General features: G+C 42.3%; 1 protein-coding gene across 1 annotated transcript; it reads left to right on the top strand.

Moving 5' to 3' along the window:
• Positions 1-543: 543 nt before the first annotated feature.
• On the top strand, positions 544-26925 carry SEPSECS (Sep (O-phosphoserine) tRNA:Sec (selenocysteine) tRNA synthase). Its single transcript, XM_063457849.1, has 10 exons — positions 544-808; positions 4768-4922; positions 7753-7871; positions 7968-8126; positions 8695-8848; positions 9621-9723; positions 13151-13372; positions 17726-17819; positions 18459-18549; positions 26501-26925. The coding sequence occupies exons 1-10, from the start codon at positions 695-697 to the stop codon at positions 26793-26795; spliced, it is 1506 nt and encodes a 501-aa protein (XP_063313919.1). The 5' UTR covers positions 544-694; the 3' UTR covers positions 26796-26925.

Here is a 26925-nt window from a genome sequence, read left to right as displayed (position 1 = left end):
AAAATAAGTATTTAGAGCTAATATGTACTTATTACAGTAATATGTACTTATTACAGTAGTTGCAATTTACACATTATAATTGCATACCTCCCTTGGAGTCCTGTAGCAGCATTGCCTTGGCCAGTGTGCAATGTAAAGCTCTTTTAAAAAGTGTGAGGTCAAGTGTTTTGCTAAATGTATTGTTTTTGGCAAGAATACAAATTGCTAAATAAATATGTTATTCACATTACACTTGAAGAATATGTTACTAATTTAATTCTACTGCTAAAGTGTGGGTAGTCATGCTAACAACATCTCTGTGGGGGAAACTATAAGCACCATAACCACTACAACTTGCTCCACATTATCAATGTAGCCAAGGAGTGAGCAGTCTTGGCCCCCGTTTATATTAAACCTCCAGTTCCCACTTAGATCCAAGCCTCATTCTCACTCCAAGCGTTCCACGCCTCGTTCTTACTTCATGAGTTCCATGCCTCGTTCTCACCCACACCGAACTCTTTGGGACCCAACAGGTTTATTTTGCTGGATTGCTGAGTTGACAGCAATCTACAAAGGCGATTGGTGGATCGTGCTCTGACGCGTATCTACTCTGACCTGCGATTGGCTGGGATGTTAGCGAGGGGGCGGAGCCAGCCGTTGCGGTGTGCCCGCATGCCCGGAGAGCTCCATTGCTCAGTGTGAGTCAGCGCTCGCCATGAACGAGGAGAGCCTGCGGGAGGGGGAGAGGCTGGTCTCCGCCGCCTATCTCCGCCAGGGCAAGGAGGCCCGCCGCTCCCACGAACAGCTCGTACGGGTTCTGGTGGAGAAAGTAAGCGAACTCACCATCCGGGCCCATTTAGCCCTGTCACGTGACGCCAGTGCCGCAATGCATTGTGGAATGTGTAGTCCTGCTAGAGCCACCTGTTTCTGTAAGGTGTCTTTCTTCTCTATTTGCCAGCTGCTCGCTGTGTCTTCCTGGATACAGAGTTTGTAGTGAAAAGTGCTGCCCTGCAGTATGTAGAATTCATGTGCTGGAAGTATATCCATTAAAGGGTTAATGGTTAATAATAGAATAATTATTATAATAATAGAATAATGACCTATCTGCCATTATTATGTGTGTTCTTACCTAGAATAATGCTCAGTGTTTTTTAAATTAAATTTACCTTAGTCCAGCGCTAAGCAAAGCCCCATGCGCTGCTCGGTTCACTCCCGTCTGGGGGAGGCAGCCTGAGGTCCAATCAAAAGCTACTCATAACGAACCCATAGATTGATTCCCATTGGCTCACGGCGCATGCTCACGCTCTGCGTCAACATGGAGGAAAAGGAGGATAATGGTGGGTAACTAAAAAAAAATAATGTAGGGGATTGGAAGGAGGGCGGTACGTCTGTTGGCAGCGTACAGTGTGTGTGCTGACGACAGATGTCATTTTTGGAAAGAATTGCCATTACGTAGCTCGAAGTACTGGGCTGCCTAAGTTACGTGTACTGTGGGTGCAACTTTCCCCCAGCAAACAATTGAAAAATACCTCTGGATATGCAGTGCTTCATGCTGACCCACTGCACATCCACAAACCTACCACCATGACCACTTTTGAAGTGGTCATTGGTGGTTGGAGTAACCCTTTAATTAAAGCAACACTGGCCACCATAACAACTCCATCGCAGTCAAGAAAATGGAAGGGTAGAGCGATTCGGTGCTGGATCACAGACTTTGGGGCTCAACTGATAGACTGCGGCTTAATCCCTTAAGGTGAGCCAGCGCCAGGGACCTCCAGGCACAATAACATCTTAATGATGAAGTTATTTATGGTGGCCAAGCTGGTCCTTTATGTAATGCACCTAAAGGTGGTGTTGTGGTTACTGAACTTACCTCTGACGCCATGAGAATTCTACAGAATACAGAGCAGCACAGGAATCATGGCTTTAAAAGTCATGACCGCATGATATTTCTATATGTCTATCTATAGATACACATTTACAGATTGTGTAGTTCCAATGTCAAATGGTGACCATTTTGAAAATGTTATCACATATGCTACATCCACCCATGTTCTGTGTTCAACTTTTTTTTTTTTTTACTCTTTGCAAAAAGGTTGGGAAACTAAAATGTTGCTCAACAGTGCAGAGGTAGGAGAAAAACAAAACAAAAAAACCTGACATTGCCAAATCTCACTTGTTTTTCCAACACTTCTAATATCTAAAATGTCCCCTACCCCTTTTTGTAAATTTACCACATCTCACTTTTGAGTGACACAATCCCAATTTTATGTGTAATACGGATTTGAAACCTATATATTTTTTGTTTGTTTTTAATGTACGCTATAATTGGGTGTTTTAAACAGCAGTGGCATAACATATATGTAGGATTACAGATAAGGAAACTGTCTATCCCACTTCTCACCCATTCATGTTTTCTTTTTAGTCAGTGACGTGTTTTTTTTCAGTAAAGAGGGGTGCAAAAAATCTTTGCCAAGACCTCATTGTTTCAGCATTTTAAAGGGCCACTAAATCTCAATGAAATGGCCCGGTTGCAGTGATCCTGTCATTTTAACACTTCATGTTAATATATGGCTGTTTTGCAGAAGCTGCATTGTTTAACTTGAAGGGTTAAACATGCCTCTTGTGGCTGTCATATTAACCGCACATCCGCTGCACTAACCTTTTAACACTCGGTTACATGATGTTCATCGATGAACGTCCTTAATTGCAGCTCATTGGAAAGCATTGAATTTTGTGTGTTCCAATGGGGAAAATTGAATGCTCAAGGCACTCACCGTGCACGTGCATCAGATGCCCAATGCCCCTTTATGATGATCATTGGATTGGACCATTGTAGGAGGAAGCCATGCCTCCTCGATAACAGGAGTGTTGGAAGTGCTGGAGAAAGGTAAGTAAGGTTTGTATTCGTAATGCTTTAGTGTTACTTTATGGGTACACTAAGCACTATAACTACTACCCATTTGTAGTTTTTTATGATGCTAGCAGTCTACTGCGCTGTCCACTCGTTCTGTATCAAACTATTTTCTAGCAGCTTGTCAAAAGCTGAGGGTCCCCAAGGTGCCTGCTTTGTTGCTTGCAAAGTTGCTACTATGGATGTTCCATGTAAGTGATTTCAGTATGGTTCAGATTTGGACAGAGTTCGTCGAGCAGTCAGTTTGCCAATCATCACCATCTAAATATGTAAGAAAGTTATATTGCTATTGTGAAAATGTAAATTCTGTATTATTATAATATGGAGACAGAGGCAGCATGGAGGACCCCCTGTTTGTCGAACTTCTTGAAAATATTCTCAGGGCCAGGGGACAACACCAGTGGTGCCCAAATCACTGTTTTGTTTTTTTAAATGAACACGTTAAAAAATATTTTTTTAAGATGCTTGCCCCCCTTTAAAAAACAAACAAACCCCAAAGCTTAAAATTGCAATAGAATAGCCTCCTTGCTGTAGTGTGATCCTCCTTCCATGAAGTTATCAATACTGCGGACTTTATGTCCCATCTCATACAGTATTGAGGACACACAGCTCATTCTTTGTGAGAAACACCGAACACACAGAGTATCTGGTGAAACAGCCACTAGTAGGAGTGGAAATTGCAAAATTGAAACAGTACTGTTTCTTAGAATGACACGGTTTTCATTTGTAAGGTTGCAGGGGCAGCATTTGTATCACCCAAATCACTTAATTAAAGGGACACTTCATTATAGGCACTCAGACCAATTCATCTCATTAAAGTGGTCTGGTTGCACTGTCCCCGTAACCAGTGGTGTATTTTGCATTTGTGCTGCCCTAGGCATGACGGAACTCGGGCACCCCCTAATTTAAATTTGTCCCACCCCTTCCTGTCAAGGCCACACTTCTTCCTGTTAAAGACTAACACACGCTTTGACTGACATACACACAGGCACACCCACTCACACTCTCAGGGGGCCCAAAATAGGCAGCGAGGGAGCTGTGATCCTGATGCTTAGCTCCCTCACGCGCCGCTTAGTGATGCCGGGCGCCGGAGTGATGTTATATTCCTGCTCCCGGCATCACTGCAGGTTGCGTGAGGGAGCTGAGCAGAAAGAACTCACAGATCAGTGCTCCTTCGCCGCCCGCCTATAATAGAAACTGTCCGGGCGCCCTGGGGTTGGGGGGTCAAGGGTGGCCAGCCGACCAACTCTTGGGCCCCCATAAGTCAAAGCTAACAAGGTATTTTGCAGGGCACTTTGGGGACAGCGTTTTTTGCCGCACCCTGGAAAGTTTTGCCCAAGGCAAATTCCTTGTTGGCCTTCCGCTAAATACAGCGCTGCCCGTAACCATGCAATATAAAATGTTTGTATTGCAGGGATTAGACTGCCTCTAATGGCTGTCTACCAGACTGCCTCTAGTGGCTGTCTACCAGACACCCACATGATGTGCTTCCTGCTGTTTCAAGGAGTTTGACTTTGTGAAACGACATTGGACCATGTCCAGTGTTTTGAAAAACTCCAAAGGAATACAGATTCAATGCCGTCCTGTGGGGAAGGCTTAATGCGCACACAACATTTGCCGCGCATGTGCATTAGATTTTACGGGTTGGCGGAGGAGGAGCTCGATCCAGTGCCGAAGGATATTAGCGCTGGAATCAGGTAAGTGGGGGAAAAAAAATTGTCTTTTAGCCCCTTATTTGCAAGCAGGGTCGTCTCGGGGGCACAGTGACCCTATAGTGTTAGGAATACAGTTTTGTATTCCAACACTATAGTGTTCCTTTAATACAAACCAATGCTAAATATTTGCCATCCCTCATTAATCTTATTTATTTTTAGGGGAAATGCCCACAGGATCCATGGGATGAGAGCACCATTGAGCTTTTCCTGCAAGAGCTTGCCATCATGGACAGCAATAATTTTCTTTCTAACTGTGGTGTTGGAGAGCGAGAGGGAAGAGTCGCATCTAGCATGGTTTCCCGTCGGAATTATCGGTATTGTTCAACTAAAGCTTTGATGCCCTGGGTGGGGGTGGTGGTGGTGGTGGTGGTGGTATCAGTAGTAATTGTTAAAGTTATAAGAAGTGGGGCAGCCAGAAATACACAGGGTTTTTATGTCCTGAAAACATTGCAGGGCTGGGGAGCCGTATATGTGAAGCTGCTATGACTGGGGAACACACTGTGTGTTATATCTGATTGAAAAATGTAACCATTTTTCTATGGAGGCTGTGTGAAATTTTTAACAAGGGGAATTGTGACTAGGGCTGCATAAACTGAAACAAGTGATTTAACTCTTAAGTGACAGAGAATAGAACAGTGAGACTGCGTTGTGTGATCTATACACCCAAACTGTTAAATTAAACCAAAGTTGACAATTTAAAGCGCCACACTACACACCAAAATCAATTACGGTAATCTTAATACATTGGTTTTGGTGCTAAGATGTTGCTGAGTTTTATCTGACCGTGCAAAACATTGCATTTATGAGAAACAGCATTTTTTACATTTGTCAAACTGACAGCCAGCAGTCGTCTTTAATTGAAGGTCTTTACATTTAGCATCATCAAATCCAGCATGATGGCGTTGAATGCACCCAATGCTTCTAAAGGCAGTTTTTGCTACTTATGCGCCACTATGAGAAGCACTGGATTGGATTAAACCCATCCTAACTAATAGCAAAAAGAGAGTGGTGGTAATATGGCGCTATAATGTGCTGCTAAACCCACAGTGAAATCAACCACACATCTTCACAAACAATTATAAAACCGGAAAATAGAAAATAAAGTGGATAGCGCACTAAAAGTCCAGAAATGTGTATTACAGTGTTTATACACAAATTTAGAATGAGAAAAGTATATACCAGAACCTACTATACAGAAGATCTTTGTCCAGAAACAATTGTTTCAGGGGCAACTGGACAAAGATCTTCTGTATAGTATGTTCTGGTATATACTTTTCTCATTCTAAATTTGTGTATAAACACTGTAATACACATTTCTGGACTTTTAGTGCGCTATCCACTTTATTTTCTATTTTCCTGTTCCATCCTAACTAATGGCTGCACAGAGGAAACTGTCCTGATGCTGGAATACAGGAAATGTTATGACTTTTTATAAAACCATAAAAAAGAAAAAACTTGGGGCAGTGATTTTAAATGCATTTCAACATTAAAAATAAATATATACCTTGTCTCTTCCCCTTTCTCTTTTGTGACATAAACTTTGTCAAGGATCTCCTGCTGACAAAAGCAAGATGGGCTCTGTTTTTATCACTATGTAGCAGTGATAACAAGTGCATACAGTGTCGAGGATGTTCATTACATTTAACTTTTGTACCAATATGAATGCCTGTCTAGACACTAATTTCAACAAGCCTGGGAGAATACGATCAAAATCTTTTAATTGTTCTTACGTTAAAAAATATAGGAATTTATGTACGGGTTTCTTGTGACTTGACCGTTTTGTATTGCAAATTTTCCTGTCTTCTAAATAAAGAATTAAAAAAACAAATATATAATATATGTTTTATTATTAACATTAGTGTTCTTTTTAATAAAAACTGTATATCATTTATTATAGCCTAAGAAAATAAATAACACTACAAACAATATTTCCTAAACTATAGTGAGATGGTTTTAGACGAGGGAATGTTCATAAGATGTCTATGGGAGAAAATAGTCCTCCGTCATTGGCTGTTATTTTGGTTATGGTCCTTTGTGTCTACTGAAAATGGGAGACTCTATGCATTCTTTAAATTCTAGAACAGATGTAGGTGACCTTCAGCCCTCCAGATTTTGTGGCCATAATGCCCTCACAGCTGTAATGCTGACAGAGCATCAAGGGAGATGTAGTTAACATTCTAAAGTGTTGAAGGTTGCCTACCCCTGTTCAAGAATATCTAGAGTTCCCTTTTTCCCCCACAGAAGGGCTATCCTCTTCCTACACTTTACAGACTCTTAACTGCCTCTGTATGTCACGAACATACACACTAGCGTGTGCTTCGTCATAATAAACACTTCTTTATAATGCTAGTGTTTTCTAGTTCCTTTACTTGATAGCATACCCCTTCCCAAAATACATGGTTAAGTGACCTCTTATGCAGCGGTTAAAGGGTTCCTCGCCGTAGCTCCTGCAATACTCTCCCAAAGAATCACTGAAACCAATGCTTCTCTATGAGAAGTATCACAGCTACTTAGTGCTGGGGCAAAGAGGAAGAGCAGGCTCCCATCTGTCTCACAAGGAAGGTGCAATCCAGACCCTTTCTAAAAATGCCAAATTCAAGATAAAGTGGCACTTTTCTAAAGTTTTAAAGAAGGGACACACACATGGCTGATCAGTAAACGGAGTATTAAATTTAATGTCAAAATAGCCAGACTGGATAAATCACTTAGCCTATTTTGGCCTTATATTTGAAATTCATGGGTTTGGACTGTTCTTTTAAAATATTTTTATTTAATAATTATACACGCCTGTTTGCAGATTCATCCTCCTACCCAAGATATATTTCTGGTTTATTTTCAACATTTGAGTACATTTTTCTCTTTTAAACTGTTACTCCAGTGATCATGGTGGTAGGAGTTGGTAAATGCAGTGTTTCTGCTTGAAGCACTGCATATACTGAGATATTTTTAATTGTGTGCTGGCTGCTAGTTGGAAAGGGGGGACCTTCTCCATATTGTCCAATAAATGCATTTTACGCAGAAAAGGTCCCAACACTCCACAGGGTTAAAATAACTCTTTAATGATCGGCTTACTAATGAGATCTGGATATTTTCACATTCTGTAGCTTTAAAATCTCTATCTGAATTATCCCATTTGTTTCCTAGACTAATACATGGGATTGGACGTTCAGGAGATATTTCTGCTGTCCAGCCAAAGGCTGCAGGCTCCAGTCTTTTGAATAAGCTAACAAATTCAATAGTTCTGGACATAATAAAGATGGCAGGTAGGTAGGTGGATTGAAATGAGTGGTCTCCAAGTATGTTTGATCATGGTGTGTAACTTTAGAAGTAGTGATAACTTTTTGCTTTTCTAATTCTAGGTGTGCATTCGGTGTCCAGCTGTTTTGTGGTCCCCATGGCAACTGGAATGAGTTTAACTCTTTGCTTCTTAACTCTACGACATAAACGACCAAAGGCAAAATATATTATCTGGCCACGGATCGACCAAAAATCTTGTTTTAAATCAATGATCACAGCAGGTAAACCTGAAATGTCTCTTTATTTTATTGTTGTAAATATGTCACCAAAATAAGTTAATGTTTAAATGTCAATATGTTATTTTTAAAGTGTGTGTGTGTGTGTGTGTATAATGTATGTATACACACAACAAATTGTACAGAGCTGGATATTTGTGTATAGAGTGTAATAACATTTAATTTGATAGAAAGCAACTAACACAATAGGTTCTGCAAGCTTGCAAGGTGCAGCAATATGTAAAATATTTTTAATGATTAATTTGCACATCTGTTCTTGTAATCTGTGCTGACGTGTCCCAGCATGCGTTTGTTGTCCGTGTTATGGAGCTAGGGCACTCCTGACACCTTAACTACTTTAGCATTTTGTAGTGGTTATGGTGTCCATAGTGTTCCTTTTTAAGGTTGAAGCATTTCGTGGCTAAATAAATATATATTATTGCTTAATGAGATGTCAATGATATACTCCTCCCCATTGTCACAGCGCCTCCAGGATCTGGGGTTTGTGGGTTTTACACAAGATATTTATTATCATAATTACAAGATTGTTGACCTATTAATTTCCTTCTGTAAGGTTTTGAACCTGTGGTGATAGAAAATGTTTTAGAAGGAGATGAACTGCGTACAGACCTCACTGCCATAAATGCAAAAATCCAGGAGCTGGGAGCAGAGAACATCCTGTGCGTTCATTCTACCACTTCCTGTTTTGCTCCCAGAGTACCTGACAGGTATTTTTGTAACCCCCCCACCCCCATAAAACATTTATATTCTTGTGTAGAACTATTCTCGCTTTTCATTTTCTTCTTTATAGAATGGAGCACATTACAAAATCCTTTAAAGAAAATATTGAAAATCTGTAAATGATCTATAAAGCAATGGAATGAAACAATCGACAAATTTCTCTTCCATTTTATTCACTCAACCAATAAATCAATCCCTCTCGGGATCCTAGAACTAGAGGTTTGATCTAATATGTTTGGATAGACGTCTAAAATGATTTAATATTTTGAAAATTGCTCTTATATTTTTTTCATATATTTATTTTAACATTCTGAATAAAAATGATTTGAAAAGCTTATCTAAATATATTGAATTGAGGCCAATGTTAGTTTAGCACTATTCATCTGTCATCAGCTGCATGCACTTAAATGCGGGGGTTGGGTTCCTCCAGTATATAAGATGATGAATTTGTCAAATGCAATACTTATATACACCATCACTATGAACATCTTTAGCAGCGCAGTAGCAGTTAAAAGAAGTAGGAAATGTCAGCTCTATCTCCGTGCAAGTGAAGGGTAAAGCACAACAATGAAAATCTATTAACTTGGGAAATAGAAGAGGATTGGGTATGAGATGATGGAAAAGGGGAAAGAGAAGGGACATGAAGGATGTAAAAAAAAAATATATATATATATATATATATATATATATATATTATAATGCATTGTAATGACCAACATTAACCTTGACTCTATGATCTGTTTATTTTTTTTCAAAAAGGCTAGAGGAACTGTCTGTGATCTGTGCTACGCATGACATCCCTCACATTGTCAATAATGCCTACGGTGTCCAGTCTTCCAAGTGTATGCATCTTATCCAACAGGTATGGTGCATCGGTCACTACTTAAAGCAGCATTTGGTCGCGTAGCAAAGTTGAATGGAGAAGCTGGAGTTTCCAGTTATTCTATGCACACAATTCTGATGTTACTACAAAATAGAATAGTTTCTCCTTAATATATCTACCTCCATTAATCACCAGTTAACAAACATATACGTATACTTAAAGGGTCACTCAGGATTAAATTTGACTACAGAGTTTTTGTTTTTATGCACATGATGACTTCAAACTATTCTAATGCCAAAATGGCCATAACTATTATTCTTTAACTTTTTATTTTTTAGTTGAGTTTTTCTGCCTAGCAGTCAACCAACTTCCTTTATAGGAAACTGATTAAAGGGACTCTCCAGTGCCAGGAAAGCAAACCGTTTTCCTGGCACTGCAGGTCCCCTCTCCCTCCTACCCCCCATCCCAAGTTGCTGAAGGGGTTAACACTCCTTCAGTGATTTACCTGTATCCAGCGCCGATGTCCCTCGGCGCTAGTTCAGGGTCCGCCCACGCTCCTTCCCTGCCGACGTCATCCAGGGTGAGACCTATTGCGCATGCACGGCCGGCGACGGGGGTGATCTAATGGGCATGCGTGGCAAGGCCGCACAAGCGCATTAGACCTCCCCATAGGAAAGCATTGAAAATTCTTTCCTATGGGGATTTCAGCGACACTGTAGGTCCTCACATAGTGTGAGGACGTCCAGCGACGCTTTAGCACACAAAATGTGTGCTATAAACCCAGAAGTGACAGCCATTAGAGGAGAAGTTAACCCTGCAAGGTAAATATTGCAGTTTATAGAAACTGCAATATTTACAGTTGCAGGGTTAAGGGTAGTGGGAGTTGGCACCAATGGGCAGAAGTGGTCTGGGTGCCTGGATTGTCCCTTTAATGATCAAAGTGGAGAATGATTCTCATATGGAATCATGTTTAGTGCAGTTAGTAAAATATTGGGAGAATATCCTCCCCTGATATCCTTTTTCTTTGTGTACTTTGCACAGCGCAATACCAGCAGTAGTTTTTATGATTGTGGCCAAATCATCCTTTGTCGGCATTGAAGCTTGAATAGTACTATTTGTAGTATCCATTACAAACTGACATGTCTGTCCTATTTATGAATACATTACTGAGCCAGATCTGTCTCTATACTATTATAGTACATAGTAAACAAAATAGCAGTCTCTATGCATAAGATGAGGCAGAGGCATCAGTGATGCCCACCGATTATCAAAGATAAAGAACACCGTAATGAACAGTTAAATCCGAGCTGCAGGTTCTCCTTACTGTAGTCCCAACAGTGTAACAAGCAGATAGACGAAAAATGGAGTTCTGCGCATCAAGTAGGTAGTGCACACCCAGGTGCTACTGCAGTTTATTAGAGGACACAATATAAACAAACGTTTCGGGCAACAAGCCCTTCCTCAGTGCTAATGTCCAAAATAGCAGTCTGTTGCTGCCCACATTCATTGCAGTCCTACAGCTTCATGATCGCATGCTGCAGTGTATGAACACACCAGTGGAAGTGAACCAGATCTGCATAGGTGACACCATAGTGCTGAGACAATGTCTTTCAATGTCTCGAGACAAAACTACTGCCAGCAATAGTGTATAAAATGGGAAATAATGTTATAACATTAGCAGCATGGCCCCCATTCTGTGCCTGTTACTTGCATGCTGTGTATTTGAGTAAACCTGTAATAGGATGAGCCCCACGACTGCTGCTGCAGTCACACCACCAAAACCCAGGCTATCTATCCTGTACTGTTTTTCCTTGTAGTTTTCTGGAGTGTCAATTTCCTAGATTAATCAAAGTTCAATCTAGAACTCATTTTTTGTGTGTGTGTGTGTGTGTGTGTTTTTGCAGTGCATATGAAAATTACAACAAGCTTGAGGTACCCCAACGGCAGTCCTCGGGCATAATTCCATGCTTTACATTAGGGTTAATCGAAGATAGATGCACAATTTTATATTTTAAACAGGCTATATGAACATGTTGGGTACATTGTTTGATCATTCAAGCTGAAGAAACTCCGTGCTAGTGCTGGTTCGTAATGGGTTACATTCTGGAATTAAGACCTAGGAACTGGTAGCTTAAACAGAGTAAGAGTTGGGGGCTTTAGACCCGTGAGTGGAAGTATGGTATACTAGTAAACGTGAGTTTTAGTAAATAAAAAAAGGTGAACATTGTGATGTCTAGTGCTGTGTTGAGTTATAGTAGGTACATGTTAGTTTGAAGTGCTAGACATGTGCGGTAGAAGTAGTGAGTCCATATGGTGTGTGTGTGTGTATAAGTAGAGGACACATGGAGAGTTCTCACATTATGTACCCAGGCACAAACTATGAGCGGTACATCGGGTCAGTCTCTGAGAGGTCAGCCGAGTAACCCGCCTGGGAGTAGCGGGTACACGCCTGGAAGTGTCGTTGGTAAGACTCCCTAGCTGATCCTTGGCACCCAGTGCATTTTCATAGGTATCCAAGCTCAGTCCGGATATGGCTCTCCCCCTGCCCTGAGACTTTCTTAGAGCCATGTCCACTGTTTCACGGACTCGCCACCATCCTGGGGCCAAGTCATTCCCCTGTGCAGGGCTGCGTAAGGCTGTTCTGTCGCTTGTGCAGGCGTCTCGCTCTCCCTCGCAGGTGTGAGTGGAGCTCTTTTCCCAGATAGGCCCACAGTGTGGTAGGAAGCAGGTTTACCTGTAGTTATGCCCGATTGGGGTCTCTTCGGCTGCTCCCAGCATGGACCAGAGTTTTGGCTGGTTGTCTGGCTATGGGTGGTCTGACCCTGGTACTGACCGGTGACAGTGCTGGTAGTTGTCACCTGTTCTCCAGGCGTTTCCAGAATTGCCTACATAGGTCATCAAATTTTCTCTGAAGGGCGTCTGCCCAGTCACTGGATGGCTGTCGCTCCTCGTGTGTAGTGGAGCCGTCGGCCATCTTGGTCAGGCCTCGTGTCTCCCTGCTCTTGGATGCGCGTCCTGGAGTTATTCGAGGGTGAGTGCTCTCTCCACTTTGGTAGACTGGGATGACCCCCACCACTCCAGGGGGGGACGAGGGGACGAGGGCTCTGGTGCAGGTGCTCGGGTTGTTGCGGCAGTGGGAAAAAGTGGCCGTCTCTCCCGCGCCTGCCAAGCTTGTAGGCCCCATATGTCCATCAGGTGAGTGTCGCTTGAAATGGCACTTGAGTCGTATTATCTTGTTCAGGGCAATGCCACCTCTTGTGTGGTCTCCTTATCGCCTCGATTTAACACCGTGTGGGCTTTGAAATTCCCTATTATTCACCGCATGTAGTAGGAGCTGTTAAGGGTTGCTTCTTCCCAGCTCTGCGGTCAGGCCCCGCCCCTTCAATCAAGAACTCATTTTTAACATTTTATTCTCTATCTAACACTATGGATGCTTTATTTTTGTAATTTTGTTATATGCTTTCAGGGTGCCCGGGTAGGAAGAATCGATGCTTTTGTCCAAAGTCTGGACAAGAATTTTATGGTTCCAGTAGGTGGCGCTGTTATCGCTGGTTTTAATGATTCATTTCTTCAAGATATCAGCAAAATGTATCCAGGAAGAGCATCTGCGTCTCCATCTTTGGATGTCCTCATAACACTGCTGTCACTTGGTGTAAAGGGATATCAGGATCTCTTGAAAGAAAGAAAGGTATGATGTGTGTGTGTGTGTGTGTGTATCGGGGAATATCTTTTTTTTTTTTTTTTTTTTTTTTTTTTTTTTTTTTATACAGAATGACAATGAATGTGTGCTCCCTAGAGGAGTTGCCTTACCACAATTGCAGGTGTCATTGAGATATAACAACACCTAAAATGCATTTTCATTGTAGTAAACCAATAATTGCAATGGGACTAGTCTGATTTCAAGTCTTTTGGGCAGCAATGATTAGATGGAGTAACAGTCTCCAAGTTGAGGGAGGGGGGGGAGGGAGGGAGAAAGAGAAGGGAGATAGAAGAAAACAAACCTGTACAATGTGGTGAGGGAAGGTAATGTGTGTGAGAATTGGAATTAACGGGACACTATAGTCACCAAAACAGTTTATTGAAGCACTTTTGGTGTATAGATAATTTCCCTGCAGTGTCAATGCTCAATTCTCTGCCATTTAGGAACTGGATTACTTTGTTTACGCATGTGACGTTCACAGCCTTCCTAAACACTTCCTGTAAAGAGTCAGCTAATGTTTATACTTCCTTCATTGAAAATTCTATTTAATTTAAAATGTATTATCCCCTGCACTGTTGATAGCTTGCTAGACTTAAGAGGACTCGTGTGTATGATTAAAGTTCACTTTAGAGATCAGGCAATAAGAACTTTTAAAGTAAGTTACATCTAATTGAAAGTGAAACCATTTTTTTTTATTTATTTTTTTACGCTGGTGTGTGAGTCACAGCCAGGGAAGGTGTGGCTAGGGCTGCATGGACAGAAACAAAAGGGTTTTAACTCCTACATTGCAGAGGATTGAGCAGTGAGACAGCATGATCATGATCTATACACTAAAACTGCTTCATTAAGCTAAAGTTGTTTTGGTGACTATAGTGTCCCTATCGTTGGGTTGTCTACAATTGCAAATGGTATGCCATCATGGGGGTAATTCTCATTCCTGCGATACCACATGGTCTCAAAGGTAACATTACTAACCTGGCAAATTTTAATGTGAAAAAAAATGAAAATGGAACGTGCTATATTTGACCCTGTAGCTTTTGAAAACACCATGTAATCTGTACATGGGGCAGACTGTGGTACTTGTGAGACATTGCTGAATACAAAAACGTGCATTTTATTGCAGTAAAAGCTAACTGTATTATGACATTTACAGCTAAAATGTCAGGTGGAACTACAAATTAAAAAAAAAAAATCTTATTTTTTTTTTTTTTATTCATAATAAATTATGTTTAAGATATCAATAGTTCATGAGAAATAAAAACCCTGTTTCTCCTGAACAAAATGATGTATAATAAATGTGGGTGCACTTTAAATGGAAGAGGTGAATTATGGTTGAACAGACATATAGCGCAAATTCCAGTTTTTGTTTACATTTTGTTTTGATCAGAACGTGTACTATTGACTCCGTCGTGAAAGGGTTAAACGATGTCTTGTTTACAAAAAAACAAGTGAGGAGACATTCAGAGTCAATTTTACAACTTTTTTTTTTTTTTTTCAATATGGAATGCAAAGCTATTTCTAATACAGATTTGTCCGTTAACTCCTGGTCTCCACTGGCTTTTAGGAAAAAATTGTGCGTAGTCTAACTATTTAAACACCTTTTGCTCTGTAAGCATGTGCTTATTAATGGCCACTATTTCATTTATTTACTGGGAATAATATACTCTTATAAGTGAATGAAAAAGGTATTCAGTGTGGCTGGAACCAAGGACAGAACCCTATTGCACTGTTATATCATTTTATGTAGCATGCAACAGTCTGCAGTAGATTTTAAATGTCATTCTTCTGTAAAATTAAAGGAATTTTATACTTGTGATAAAAGCATTCGTAAGGTCAAGGATGGATTTCCCTAAGCAACACACAGGATGCATAATACTTTGCAAAATAAACTAGATGGAAATCGTAAAGTCATTTTTTTTTTTCTGGGGGTTTCACTCAGTCAAATAACGCATGTTTGTCATGTTTTGAAGGTCATTAGAAAGACCTGGGGACCACAGAGAAAATTAGTTTTGGGACTAATCTGAATTAGATCTGTAGATAGATCATCCTTAATGGCCAAAAATAGGTCTGTCCTTCATTTGAGATTGTCCTTGACTTCTCCACAGTATCCTATTACAATTCAATCGTTCTGAAAACAAATTGTTTTGTATTCTTTATATTTTTCAATCAAATCTCTCCTTTTTTTTTTCCTCCGCTAAGAAACTTCAGCTGTTTGACATTGATTTATTTTGCACCTTTTACTGCAAAAATAAAAACCATTCTGTCCTGCGCTCTCTTGCATTTTCCAAATGTGCAAGTTGTTCATCAGAATAGAAATGATCAAACGGAGTTAAATATAGTGCATAAAAAAATCAATGGCTTCACCATCTCATTTCATTGAAATAAGATCTTGTAGTGTATGTTTGCTTGGGGTGCTATTAAGATCCCCACAGAAGTAGCTGAGGAAAGATGCCTATTATTGATTTGACCCCAGAAAAATACACCATGCCCAGAAGCTCAATTAATCTTTTCTACATTAAATTGAATCTCCATCTGTTTGTTCAAACCGGATGCCTGTGTGTTAGAGGTGAAGGAGCAGTAAAGTTATTTTCACAGTTAGAACAAGTCAGCATGATTGATTGAGATGGCACGTTTGGTATTCCCTTCCTTCAGTGTTTTTTATTGATGGATACAACCAAGGGCAGTTATCGTTTGCTGAATCTCTGGTCATCTGTAGGTGAAATCACAATAATGGCCTTATCTGCCTCCTGTTTAATGAAACATAACCTCTCATTAATTTAGCTGGTAAAGATATGCATTGTAACCATTGTGTGCTGACAATTTTATTGACCATACATATGTCAAATTCCAAATGTGCGTTTCTGTTTTTATTTTTTTTGTTTTTATTCATACAAGAAATATATATCTATTTTTTAAACTTATTTATTGTTGTAATAGGTACAATGACCAATATACACACACACACACACACACACACACACACACTTTCAATTCCACAAAGAAGGGCAGTAAATATAAAAAGTGTAATGAAATCGTTCCTCATGAGTTATGTTTATGTATATGTGGCATCAAGTGAAGTGTGTAAAGGTTTAGTTTTGTGTGGCTATAGAATGTGGATTTGTGTTTGTGTTGGGGGTCAGTGTCCTACCTGTGCATTCACACAGTTTGTATCTGTGGTTGTGGCCCAACCGTCTAAATGGAAGATTGGTTGGTGTGTAATTGAAGGTGTATTTGTACAACTATACATCTCCCATGCTAAATGCCCACTGCTTACTTATCTCACTTCTCCACTTTCTCAACGTGTCACTTGCCTTTACTCCCTCTACATACTACTGTCCCTTATTTTTATCGTGTCACCTAATGCCTTCCACCCCATGTCTCAATTTGTCAGCTCCCTTTCTGGTCACTTTCAACTAACTCTCATGAGCCACTCCATATCTTTTAATTCAGTAGCCCCCATGAAGCCTGTGTTACAGCTATGCTTATTGCCATTTCCAGGGGCTCTGGGTCTGAAACCTTCTGTAACCTGCTGCTGCTCCCATACACCAGGTACATTTTGACTGCACCCATCCTAAATCTACCTACCCTCCGTCTGAGCCCAGATTGCTATTGACTAGTATACTCAGCACAGATGTGTGCTCTTTCTCATATACTTGGCATACTCGCTATAGACTCTAGCCTTCATAGTATATCGACTTATTAGGCATCGATTTTATTTTGGTATATATTTTAGTATTCCTTCTTTTATTTTTTGATTTGGGTATTCACTATTTAGTTTGTATATAGCACATTGGGTAATTGCCGTTAGGCAATTTTTAACATTCTCGTATCAATAAAGTATTTTTTATTTTTCATTATTTTTTGCCTCTACATTCAATATTTGAGATTCTTCTTTATCTGATTTTATAGATTACTTGTACCTGCCATTCATCCCAGCTTCCCTTATTTGGTACACCACTCAGAGTGTTTTCTCAACTTAGTTATACTATCTTAATAACACAATATCACACATAAGCGCCTATATCACACTACAGTTTTTTGTTTGTTTTAGAAATCTGTTGATGTTGTATACTTCCAGCCATATTGTTTTCCCAGCAGAAATTTCCATGCACTGTAAGATCATTGGTGCAACAGTTGTGGGAGCCCTTAATTGGGTTTGATTTACTATTGTGACCAGAATCATTCTTTATGCCCTAGAAGCACGAAAAAATGATTTAAAGCAAATAGCTGGGCAGGTGACAGTTGCGATATGTGTACATTATTTTATTGCTTAATGTAATTTGGAAAGAGTTAACAATTTCTGAATATTCTTTAGAATATCTTTTATTTTATTTATTGTAGGAAATATTTTCATATCTTTCAAATGAATTAAAGATATTGGCCAAAAGGTACAACGAGCGGTTACTGGAAACCCCAAACAATCCCATCTCATTAGGTATGTACCATGTGTAGAATGTAATATGTTCAATATTCATTTCCCCATTTTATAATACTGGCTACCACTATATACCACTGCTCCCATTTCATTCTCTGTGTGCAGATTCAATTTGTTAGTCGGCATTTCTGATTAAAAATAAAATAAAAACTTTCCTAAAATAAAGAAACAATGTAGACACTGTAACTGCTTAATCTTATTGAAGTTGCTACAGTGTCTTGAGTCACCTGGTGGCATCCTTCATTCCATGTTTACAAAAGTTGAGGAAGTAATTGCCTGAGCAGCAATAGGTGGCAAAATCAGTTTACAACTTTTAGCCTATTACCGTACCCTTCAGGTATGAATCGGTATGGCTAGACGGAAGTATGCATTCTGTCTTAACCGCATCTCTAGGGGGGGCGGGTCTATGGGATGCCAGAGACCCTCTTTAAGTGTTTACCTGCTCACAAGTGGTTTAACACTAAATGGAGGGACTGCACTGGGTTAGTCCAGACACTATAACCACTTTAATGAGATGAAACGGTTATAGTGTCTACAATTTGATATTCAATATTCTACATCAGAAGTATGTACTATTTTGAAATGCTATTTGTAACATTGTTGGTATACTGTGTAATTACTATTTATCCCCATCCTTAGCTTTATCTTTAAGGAATCTGAGTGATAAGAGTGAAGCTACCATAACCCAACTTGGATCTATGCTGTTCACAAGACAAGTATCTGGTGCAAGGTGAGTGTCTGCTAATGGTGTATGATGAGTTCTACTTAATGCGAGAGGTTCCCAACAAACCCATACATGCAAACTTGGGGGAAATGACTGTATATGGTTAAAAGAGTAATATTAAAAGTTTTCAAATACTCAGTACAGTATACAAACACAACACTGATCAGCCACAACATTAAAATCACCTTCCTAATATCATGTAGGTCAGCTACGTGCTGTCAACACGGCTCTATTGCATCGAGGCATGGACTCCATGAGATCTGTGAACAATTGTTTTTTCCAGCACATCCCACAGATGCTCAATCCAAGTGAGATTTAGGGAATTTGGAGGTCAAGGCAACGCTTTGAGTGCTTTGTCATGTTCCCCAAACCATTACTGAACAATTTGTGGAGTGTGCCTGCTGGAAAAGGCCCTAGGCAGGACAAAACTCAGGCGCCCCCCTACCCCCCCCGCGCCACCCCCCAAACTTTCCCCCCGCCCCGCATTCTAAATACACACACACATTCACTGACAGATACGCATACACTAGCTAACAGACACACTCACACTCGCTAACAGACACACTCACACTCGCTAACAGACACACTCACGCTCGCTAACAGACACACTCACGCTCGCTAACAGACACACTCACGCTCGCTAACAGACACACTCACGCTCGCTAACAGACACACTCACGCTCGCTAACAGACACACTCACGCTCGCTAACAGACACACTCACGCTCGCTAACAGACACACTCACGCTCGCTAACAGACACACTCACGCTCGCTAACAGACACACTCACGCTCGCTAACAGACACACTCACGCTCGCTAACAGACACACTCACGCTCGCTAACAGACACACTCACGCTCGCTAACAGACACACTCACGCTCGCTAACAGACACACTCACGCTCGCTAACAGACACACTCACGCTCGCTAACAGACACACTCACGCTCGCTAACAGACACACTCACGCTCGCTAACAGACACACTCACGCTCGCTAACAGACACACTCACGCTCGCTAACAGACACACTCACGCTCGCTAACAGACACACTCACGCTCGCTAACAGACACACTCACGCTCGCTAACAGACACACTCACGCTCGCTAACAGACACACTCACGCTCGCTAACAGACACACTCACGCTCGCTAACAGACACACTCACGCTCGCTAACAGACACACTCACGCTCGCTAACAGACACACTCACGCTCGCTAACAGACACACTCACGCTCGCTAACAGACACACTCACGCTCGCTAACAGACACACTCACGCTCGCTAACAGACACACTCACGCTCGCTAACAGACACACTCACGCTCGCTAACAGACACACTCACGCTCGCTAACAGACACACTCACGCTCGCTAACAGACACACTCACGCTCGCTAACAGACACACTCACGCTCGCTAACAGACACACTCACGCTCGCTAACAGACACACTCACGCTCGCTAACAGACACACTCACGCTCGCTAACAGACACACTCACGCCCGCTAACAGACACACTCACGCCCGCTAACAGACACACTCACGCCCGCTAACAGACACACTCACGCCCGCTAACAGACACACTCACGCCCGCTAACAGACACACTCACGCCCGCTAACAGACACACTCACGCCCGCTAACAGACACACTCACGCCCGCTAACAGACACACTCACGCCCGCTAACAGACACACTCACGCCCGCTAACAGACACACTCACGCCCGCTAACAGACACACTCACGCCCGCTAACAGACACACTCACGCCCGCTAACAGACACACTCACGCCCGCTAACAGACACACTCACGCCCGCTAACAGACACACTCACGCCCGCTAACAGACACACTCACGCCCGCTAACAGACACACTCACGCCCGCTAACAGACACACTCACGCCCGCTAACAGACACACTCACGCCCGCTAACAGACACACTCACGCCCGCTAACAGACACACTCACGCCCGCTAACAGACACACTCACGCCCGCTAACAGACACACTCACGCCCGCTAACAGACACACTCACGCCCGCTAACAGACACACTCACGCCCGCTAACAGACACACTCACGCCCGCTAACAGACACACTCACGCCCGCTAACAGACACACTCACGCCCGCTAACAGACACACTCACGCCCGCTAACAGACACACTCACGCCCGCTAACAGACACACTCACGCCCGCTAACAGACACACTCACGCCCGCTAACAGACACACTCACGCCCGCTAACAGACACACTCACGCCCGCTAACAGACACACTCACGCCCGCTAACAGACACACTCACGCCCGCTAACAGACACACTCACGCCCGCTAACAGACACACTCACGCCCGCTAACAGACACACTCACGCCCGCTAACAGACACACTCACGCCCGCTAACAGACACACTCACGCCCGCTAACAGACACACTCACGCCCGCTAACAGACACACTCACGCCCGCTAACAGACACACTCACGCCCGCTAACAGACACACTCACGCCCGCTAACAGACACACTCACGCCCGCTAACAGACACACTCACGCCCGCTAACAGACACACTCACGCCCGCTAACAGACACACTCACGCCCGCTAACAGACACACTCACGCCCGCTAACAGACACACTCACGCCCGCTAACAGACACACTCACGCCCGCTAACAGACACACTCACGCCCGCTAACAGACACACTCACGCCCGCTAACAGACACACTCACGCCCGCTAACAGACACACTCACGCCCGCTAACAGACACACTCACGCCCGCTAACAGACACACTCACGCCCGCTAACAGACACACTCACGCCCGCTAACAGACACACTCACGCCCGCTAACAGACACACTCACGCCCGCTAACAGACACACTCACGCCCGCTAACAGACACACTCACGCCCGCTAACAGACACACTCACGCCCGCTAACAGACACACTCACGCCCGCTAACAGACACACTCACGCCCGCTAACAGACACACTCACGCCCGCTAACAGACACACTCACGCCCGCTAACAGACACACTCACGCCCGCTAACAGACACACTCACGCCCGCTAACAGACACACTCACGCCCGCTAACAGACACACTCACGCCCGCTAACAGACACACTCACGCCCGCTAACAGACACACTCACGCCCGCTAACAGACACACTCACGCCCGCTAACAGACACACTCACGCCCGCTAACAGACACACTCACGCCCGCTAACAGACACACTCACGCCCGCTAACAGACACAGACACACACTCACCCACCCACATTAACAAATTTTTTTAAATTTATTTTTAACACATTTTTTTAAAATTTAACACCCCCCCCCAGCCTCCTTACCTTTGGGAATGCTGGGGGGGGGGGGGTCTCTTCCTCCCTGGTGGTCCAGTGGCTGCTGGGCGATCGGGCGGCACTGCCTGGCGGGCGGGCGGCCGGCGAGGGAGCACTTCCCCTGGGCTGTCTGCTCAGCTCCCTCGCGCGCCTCAGAGTGAGGCTGGGAGCCGGAATATGACGTCATATTCCGGCTCCGCCTCCCAGCCTCACTCTGCGGCTGGCGAGGGAGCTGAGCAGACAGCTCAGGGGGAGTGCTCCCTCGCCGGCCGCCCGACCGCCGGCATGTCTGTTAGCCGCAAGGCTAACAAGACATTTGCCTTGGGCATTTGGGGGCGGCTTTTTTTGCCGCCCCCTGGAAAATGCCGCCCAAGGCAAATGCCTTGTTTGCCTCGCGGCTAATACGCCCCTGTTGCCATGGAGTGGTGTGCATGATCTGGTAGGGTGGTACATGTCAAAGTAACATCCACATGAATGCCAGGACCCAAGGTTTCCAAGCAGAACAGAGCCAGAACGCTGCCTTCGCCGGCCTGCCATTATCCCATAGTGCATCCTGCTGACATCTCTCCCCAGGTAAAGGACACATATGCTACCAGCTACCCATCTAAAAGTAAACCTGATTCATCAGGCCAGGCATCATTCTTCCCTTGCTCACTAGTCCAGTTCCGACTCGGATGTCCATATTGTAGGCATTTTTGGTGGTGGACACGGGTCATCATAGGCACTCTGATCAGTCTACACAGCAAACTGCACTGTGTGTTCTGACACCTTTCTATCACAGCAATCATTACGTTTTAAGGAATTTGAGCTACAGTATCTCTTCTTGTGATTGGACTAAAGGGAATAGACTTTACTCCCTACGTGCGTCAATGAGTCTTTGGCACCCATAACCCTGATGCCGGTGCACCGGTTGTCCTTCCTTTCACCACTTTTGGTATGAACTAATCACTACACACCTGGAATATCCCCACAAGATTTGCTGTTTTGGAGATGCTCTGACCCAGTCATCTAGCCATCACTATTTGGCACTTGTCAAAGTCAATTAGATCATTTTAGTTGCCAATTCTTCCTGCTTCCAACACATAAAATTCAAGCACTGACTGTTCACTTGCTGCCAATATATCCCACCCCTTGACGGGTGCCATTGTAACAATATAATTAATGTTATTCACTTAACCTGATAGTGGTTTTAATGTTGTGCCTGATCAGTGTATAAATAAAAAATAAAATACAAATCACCGGGGTATAACTAAGAACCTATTGTAATTTATGGGGGTATTCAGTACTCTTGTCTCTCCCAAACGTTTCCGCTTTTGGCCTTCTTCTAGGTCAGTGTCTGTCTTGCAGAACACAGAAATTTTGAATCCATATCTTTACTAATGCCAGCATGCATTACTTCCACAAGTAACTGTTCATCCTCTTACAGGAAGCACCTCCAGTTTTCATTTATGTTTCTATGTAAACACTGCATTGTCTCTGAAAAGACTGTGTTTACATGACAATGCTTACACTCACCAGAACAACTACATTAAGCTGTATTTGTTCTGGTAAGTATAATGTCCCTTTAACCCCTGAAGGACCAATCTTCTGGAATAAAATGGAATCATGACATGTCACACATGTCATGTGTCCTTAAGGGGTTCAAGGTTATATAGTTGCCTTCTTTTATTATGTGTAAAAATTTCAGTCTATTTTAAATACTTAATTCATCATTTTTTTTTATTAATTTATAAAGCAAGTTGGCACTCTTCCAGATTTGGGAGAACGAAGAAGACAAACCAAAAGGGTTTGAAAATGGGCCAGCCAGTGTAATGCTAAATAATAAATATTAAAATCAACATTTAGTGGCTATCCCCTTACGATCATTGATCATTTGCCAAATTGCAGTTCGTAACAAAACAAACCTTTAAGTCTAGTGTCCACAATTTACCTTAATTTGCATCTATTCTAGATGTAGGGTCAGAACACTAGCAAACACTCTAGTACTATATAAGCAATTTGGCTCCTGAGAATTTAATTATTGTAAATTATAATCCAAAGAGTTTAGCATGGCCCAGCTTCAGGAGAGTATTGCTTGGCTGGGGTTCAGGAAATACGAATACTACTGGGAGTGGGATTCAGGCTAGGTAAGTTTTGCATGGATGGGGACAGATGGGAATCTTGTCGGTGCAGGAATGCATGACTTTTTTTTTATTTATTTATAAATTACGTTAAAGGAACACTTCAAGGTCAGGAACATGTATTAACACCACCATCTAGCCCCCCCTTGCCTCCCTGAATATAGTAAAATATTACTTGTATTCAAGTCTGCAGCTGCTGCCTCTGCCCCTGACCTGCCTGCTGACATCCTCAGAAGTAGTGGCATGAGCCAATCACAATGTTTCCCCCTAGGATTGGCTGCGACTGTCAAGTAGGCAGAGGCAGCACAAACCAAAAACATCCCTGGCCAATCCGCATCTCCTCATAGAGCTGAATTGCATCAATGCATCTCTATGAGGAAAGTTCAGTGTCTGCATGCGGAGGGTCGAGACACTGAATGGCAGTGCTGCTCACTGTGCAGCACTGCTCCAGGAAGCACCTCTAGTAGCCATCTGAGGAGTGGCCAGTGGATGTAATGTAATCATTGCATGTTGTCTGAAAAGACAGTGTTTACTGTAAAAAGCCTGAAGGTAATGATTCTACTCACCAGAACAAATACAATATGCTGTAGTTGTTCTGGTGACTATATAGTGTCCCTTTAAGTAATTATTTTATTTTTGTAATATTGAACCTGTCAGAAGACAGGTGGTGGATTTACAAAAGTACTGTTGGTTTTTATATATTTTAACCTAACTTTCCTTTTCTGAGATCGGACTAAAATAAATTTCACGTTTGACTGTAATCTTGGCACATAGTCTTGGCTACAGCCTACATTGCATTCTGCAAGACTGAGTGATTTTGTAGTTGCCTGAAGATGCTGAGGGAAGGATTCCACTTCAGGACACAATGCATCATTAGCTGCTCTGAGCTTCCCTGCACAGCCCTGAGCCAAACTGCTGTATCTCTCACAGATCACGTTCAGCTGAAATATCAGCTTTTTGCAATGCCGGGAAACACAGGCCAGACCTCATCCGGCCTAGTAAATGGATCCCAGGAAGCTTGTTTGTTTTCAGGTTTATCTATAAAATATGTGGACAACAAAAGTATCCAATTGCAAGACAGAAGAGCTGTGTCTCCTGTGGCTATGAGCACTTACAGTCTAAGTTTATGTGCATTAAGAATTTGTATTACTGTATATGAAAGCATCTCGTGCTTGTATATTGGTGTTCATTATACATTATACAACTATTGATGGTAAGGTCCGAGTTATTTAAATTCTATTCATTGTGCTGGTACGAATAATCTGGTAACTCTGTAAATGAAGTAGTCTGTTAAAGAAAAGTGTCTCTCAGTAGTTGTTCGGTGTCTCAGTAGTTGTTGTGTTCTCTCTGTTCTGCCGACCTCTCCACCACCTGTGTTGTCATGAAGAAGGCATGGACTCCTTCAAGAATGTCCAGTCCTCTGCTCCTCGTAGAGGAGTATTGGCAACCTGAGGAGCTTGGAAAGTTCAATAGAAAGCTTTTGAACATAAACCCCACCTAGTGAACCACACCTCCCTTTTTCACAGAACATCTTCCTGGTTGAAAGTATGCAGTACACCCAATGAGAGATCAGTGTGAACTGAACTAACTTTACTCCACCCTGCACCCAACCACTGTCCTCATTATTTGTGTTCTTTTTGCTTTGCACAACTTTGGAATACTAAAGAAATAGGAGGACAGTGATGGGCTGCAAGGGTGAGTCAAGTCAGCCGCTCGGCTCCCACTGGTGTCCCAGTGGCTGAGCTGCACAGAGTACGTTCTAATCAGAGCGATGTTTTGAGTAAAGGGCGGGGTTTTGCAAATTAAAGAGATCAGAGGCTCTTATGTTGCAACAATGTGAAATAACTCCTTAGATTTGTATTTGGGTTACGTGCATAGCCTAGTGAAAGTTAACAACACCCTGCCAGTTGATGTTTGCTATATTTTCACATAATGGTTATCCACATCTGTGTACAAGGCTAAACCAAATTGCTATGTGTCATTCAAAAGTGCATGTTAAGAAAAACAAATACTTTATAGCTGACTCTTATTTTTTTGGTTTATCATAGAGAATGCTAACTGCTTTCCCAGAATACTCAGCCAGCCAGTGTATAAAGCTGGCGTTATTGTGTTGTGTATTACTTCTGTGCATGTCTAATTTCACAAATTGCAATTGTTGTTGTAAAAGAACATGCATAAAATCATTTTAAACATAGTTTATGCCTTTTCTACTACTTGTATGCAATGTTTTATTTTTTTCATTGGGCAGTGCTAAAGGGTTATTCATTAAATACAAAATGAATTGCAAAGGTTTGGCAATTTAATGAGCCTTTCCACAACTTTTTTTGTTTAACTTATGCAATTCTGGTGTCATTCACCTGATAATTCTAAATGATTCATCTTACATCCTTGACTGAACCATCACAGAAAATATTTTCAATACTGATATCATATTAAACCCTAATTAGCAATACAAGTTCTTTTGCGCACCTTAGGTTGTAGATTACATCACTAATTCAACTTTTCTTTTTCTCTTTTCTCTCATTAGAGTTGTGCCTCTCGGCACTTCACAGACCATTAATGGATTTGCTTTTAAAGGTTTTATGTCTCACTGTAACAATTACCCGTGTGCATATCTGAATGCAGCCTCTGCCATTGGCATTAAAAAAATAGATGTTGATTTGTTTATCAAAAGACTTGACAAGTGCCTAAAAGTGTGTGTGAAGCAGAAGCATTCAGAGGACAAAGAATCTACAGACACCCAACAAACCAAAGAAGAAGATGCCACCGAATTGGCAGAAGCCCTCGGAGCCAATCTACACTTGGAGAAGGAAAAAAGTTGAAGTGGTCTATATTTAAAACCAAAAAAGACTGTTAAATCTAGTGTACCATTATTAAAACTGCTGTGCAGTTCATTAGTTTATGTGCTTGTTCTAAACAAGACTTGGAACATCTTGTTTTGATTTTGAAAAT

The sequence above is a fragment of the Pelobates fuscus genome, chromosome 6, assembly GCF_036172605.1.
Source record: "Pelobates fuscus isolate aPelFus1 chromosome 6, aPelFus1.pri, whole genome shotgun sequence".
Taxonomy (NCBI): Eukaryota; Metazoa; Chordata; class Amphibia; order Anura; family Pelobatidae; genus Pelobates; species Pelobates fuscus.
Note: the sequence above shows the minus strand (reverse complement) of the source record. Positions and strands in the feature narration are given on the sequence as shown.

What these genes read in the sequence shown, in the direction of transcription:
- SEPSECS (XM_063457849.1), top strand. Translation starts at nt 695, where the DNA reads ATGAACGAGGAGAGCCTGCGGGAGGGGGAGAGGCTGGTCTCCGCCGCC. An exon ending in GTATGCATCTTATCCAACAG is followed by an intron (nt 9,724 to 13,150) that starts GTATGGTGCATC and finishes ATATGCTTTCAG; the next exon opens with GGTGCCCGGGTAGGAAGAAT. An exon ending in AAACAATCCCATCTCATTAG is followed by an intron (nt 17,820 to 18,458) that starts GTATGTACCATG and finishes CCCCATCCTTAG; the next exon opens with CTTTATCTTTAAGGAATCTG.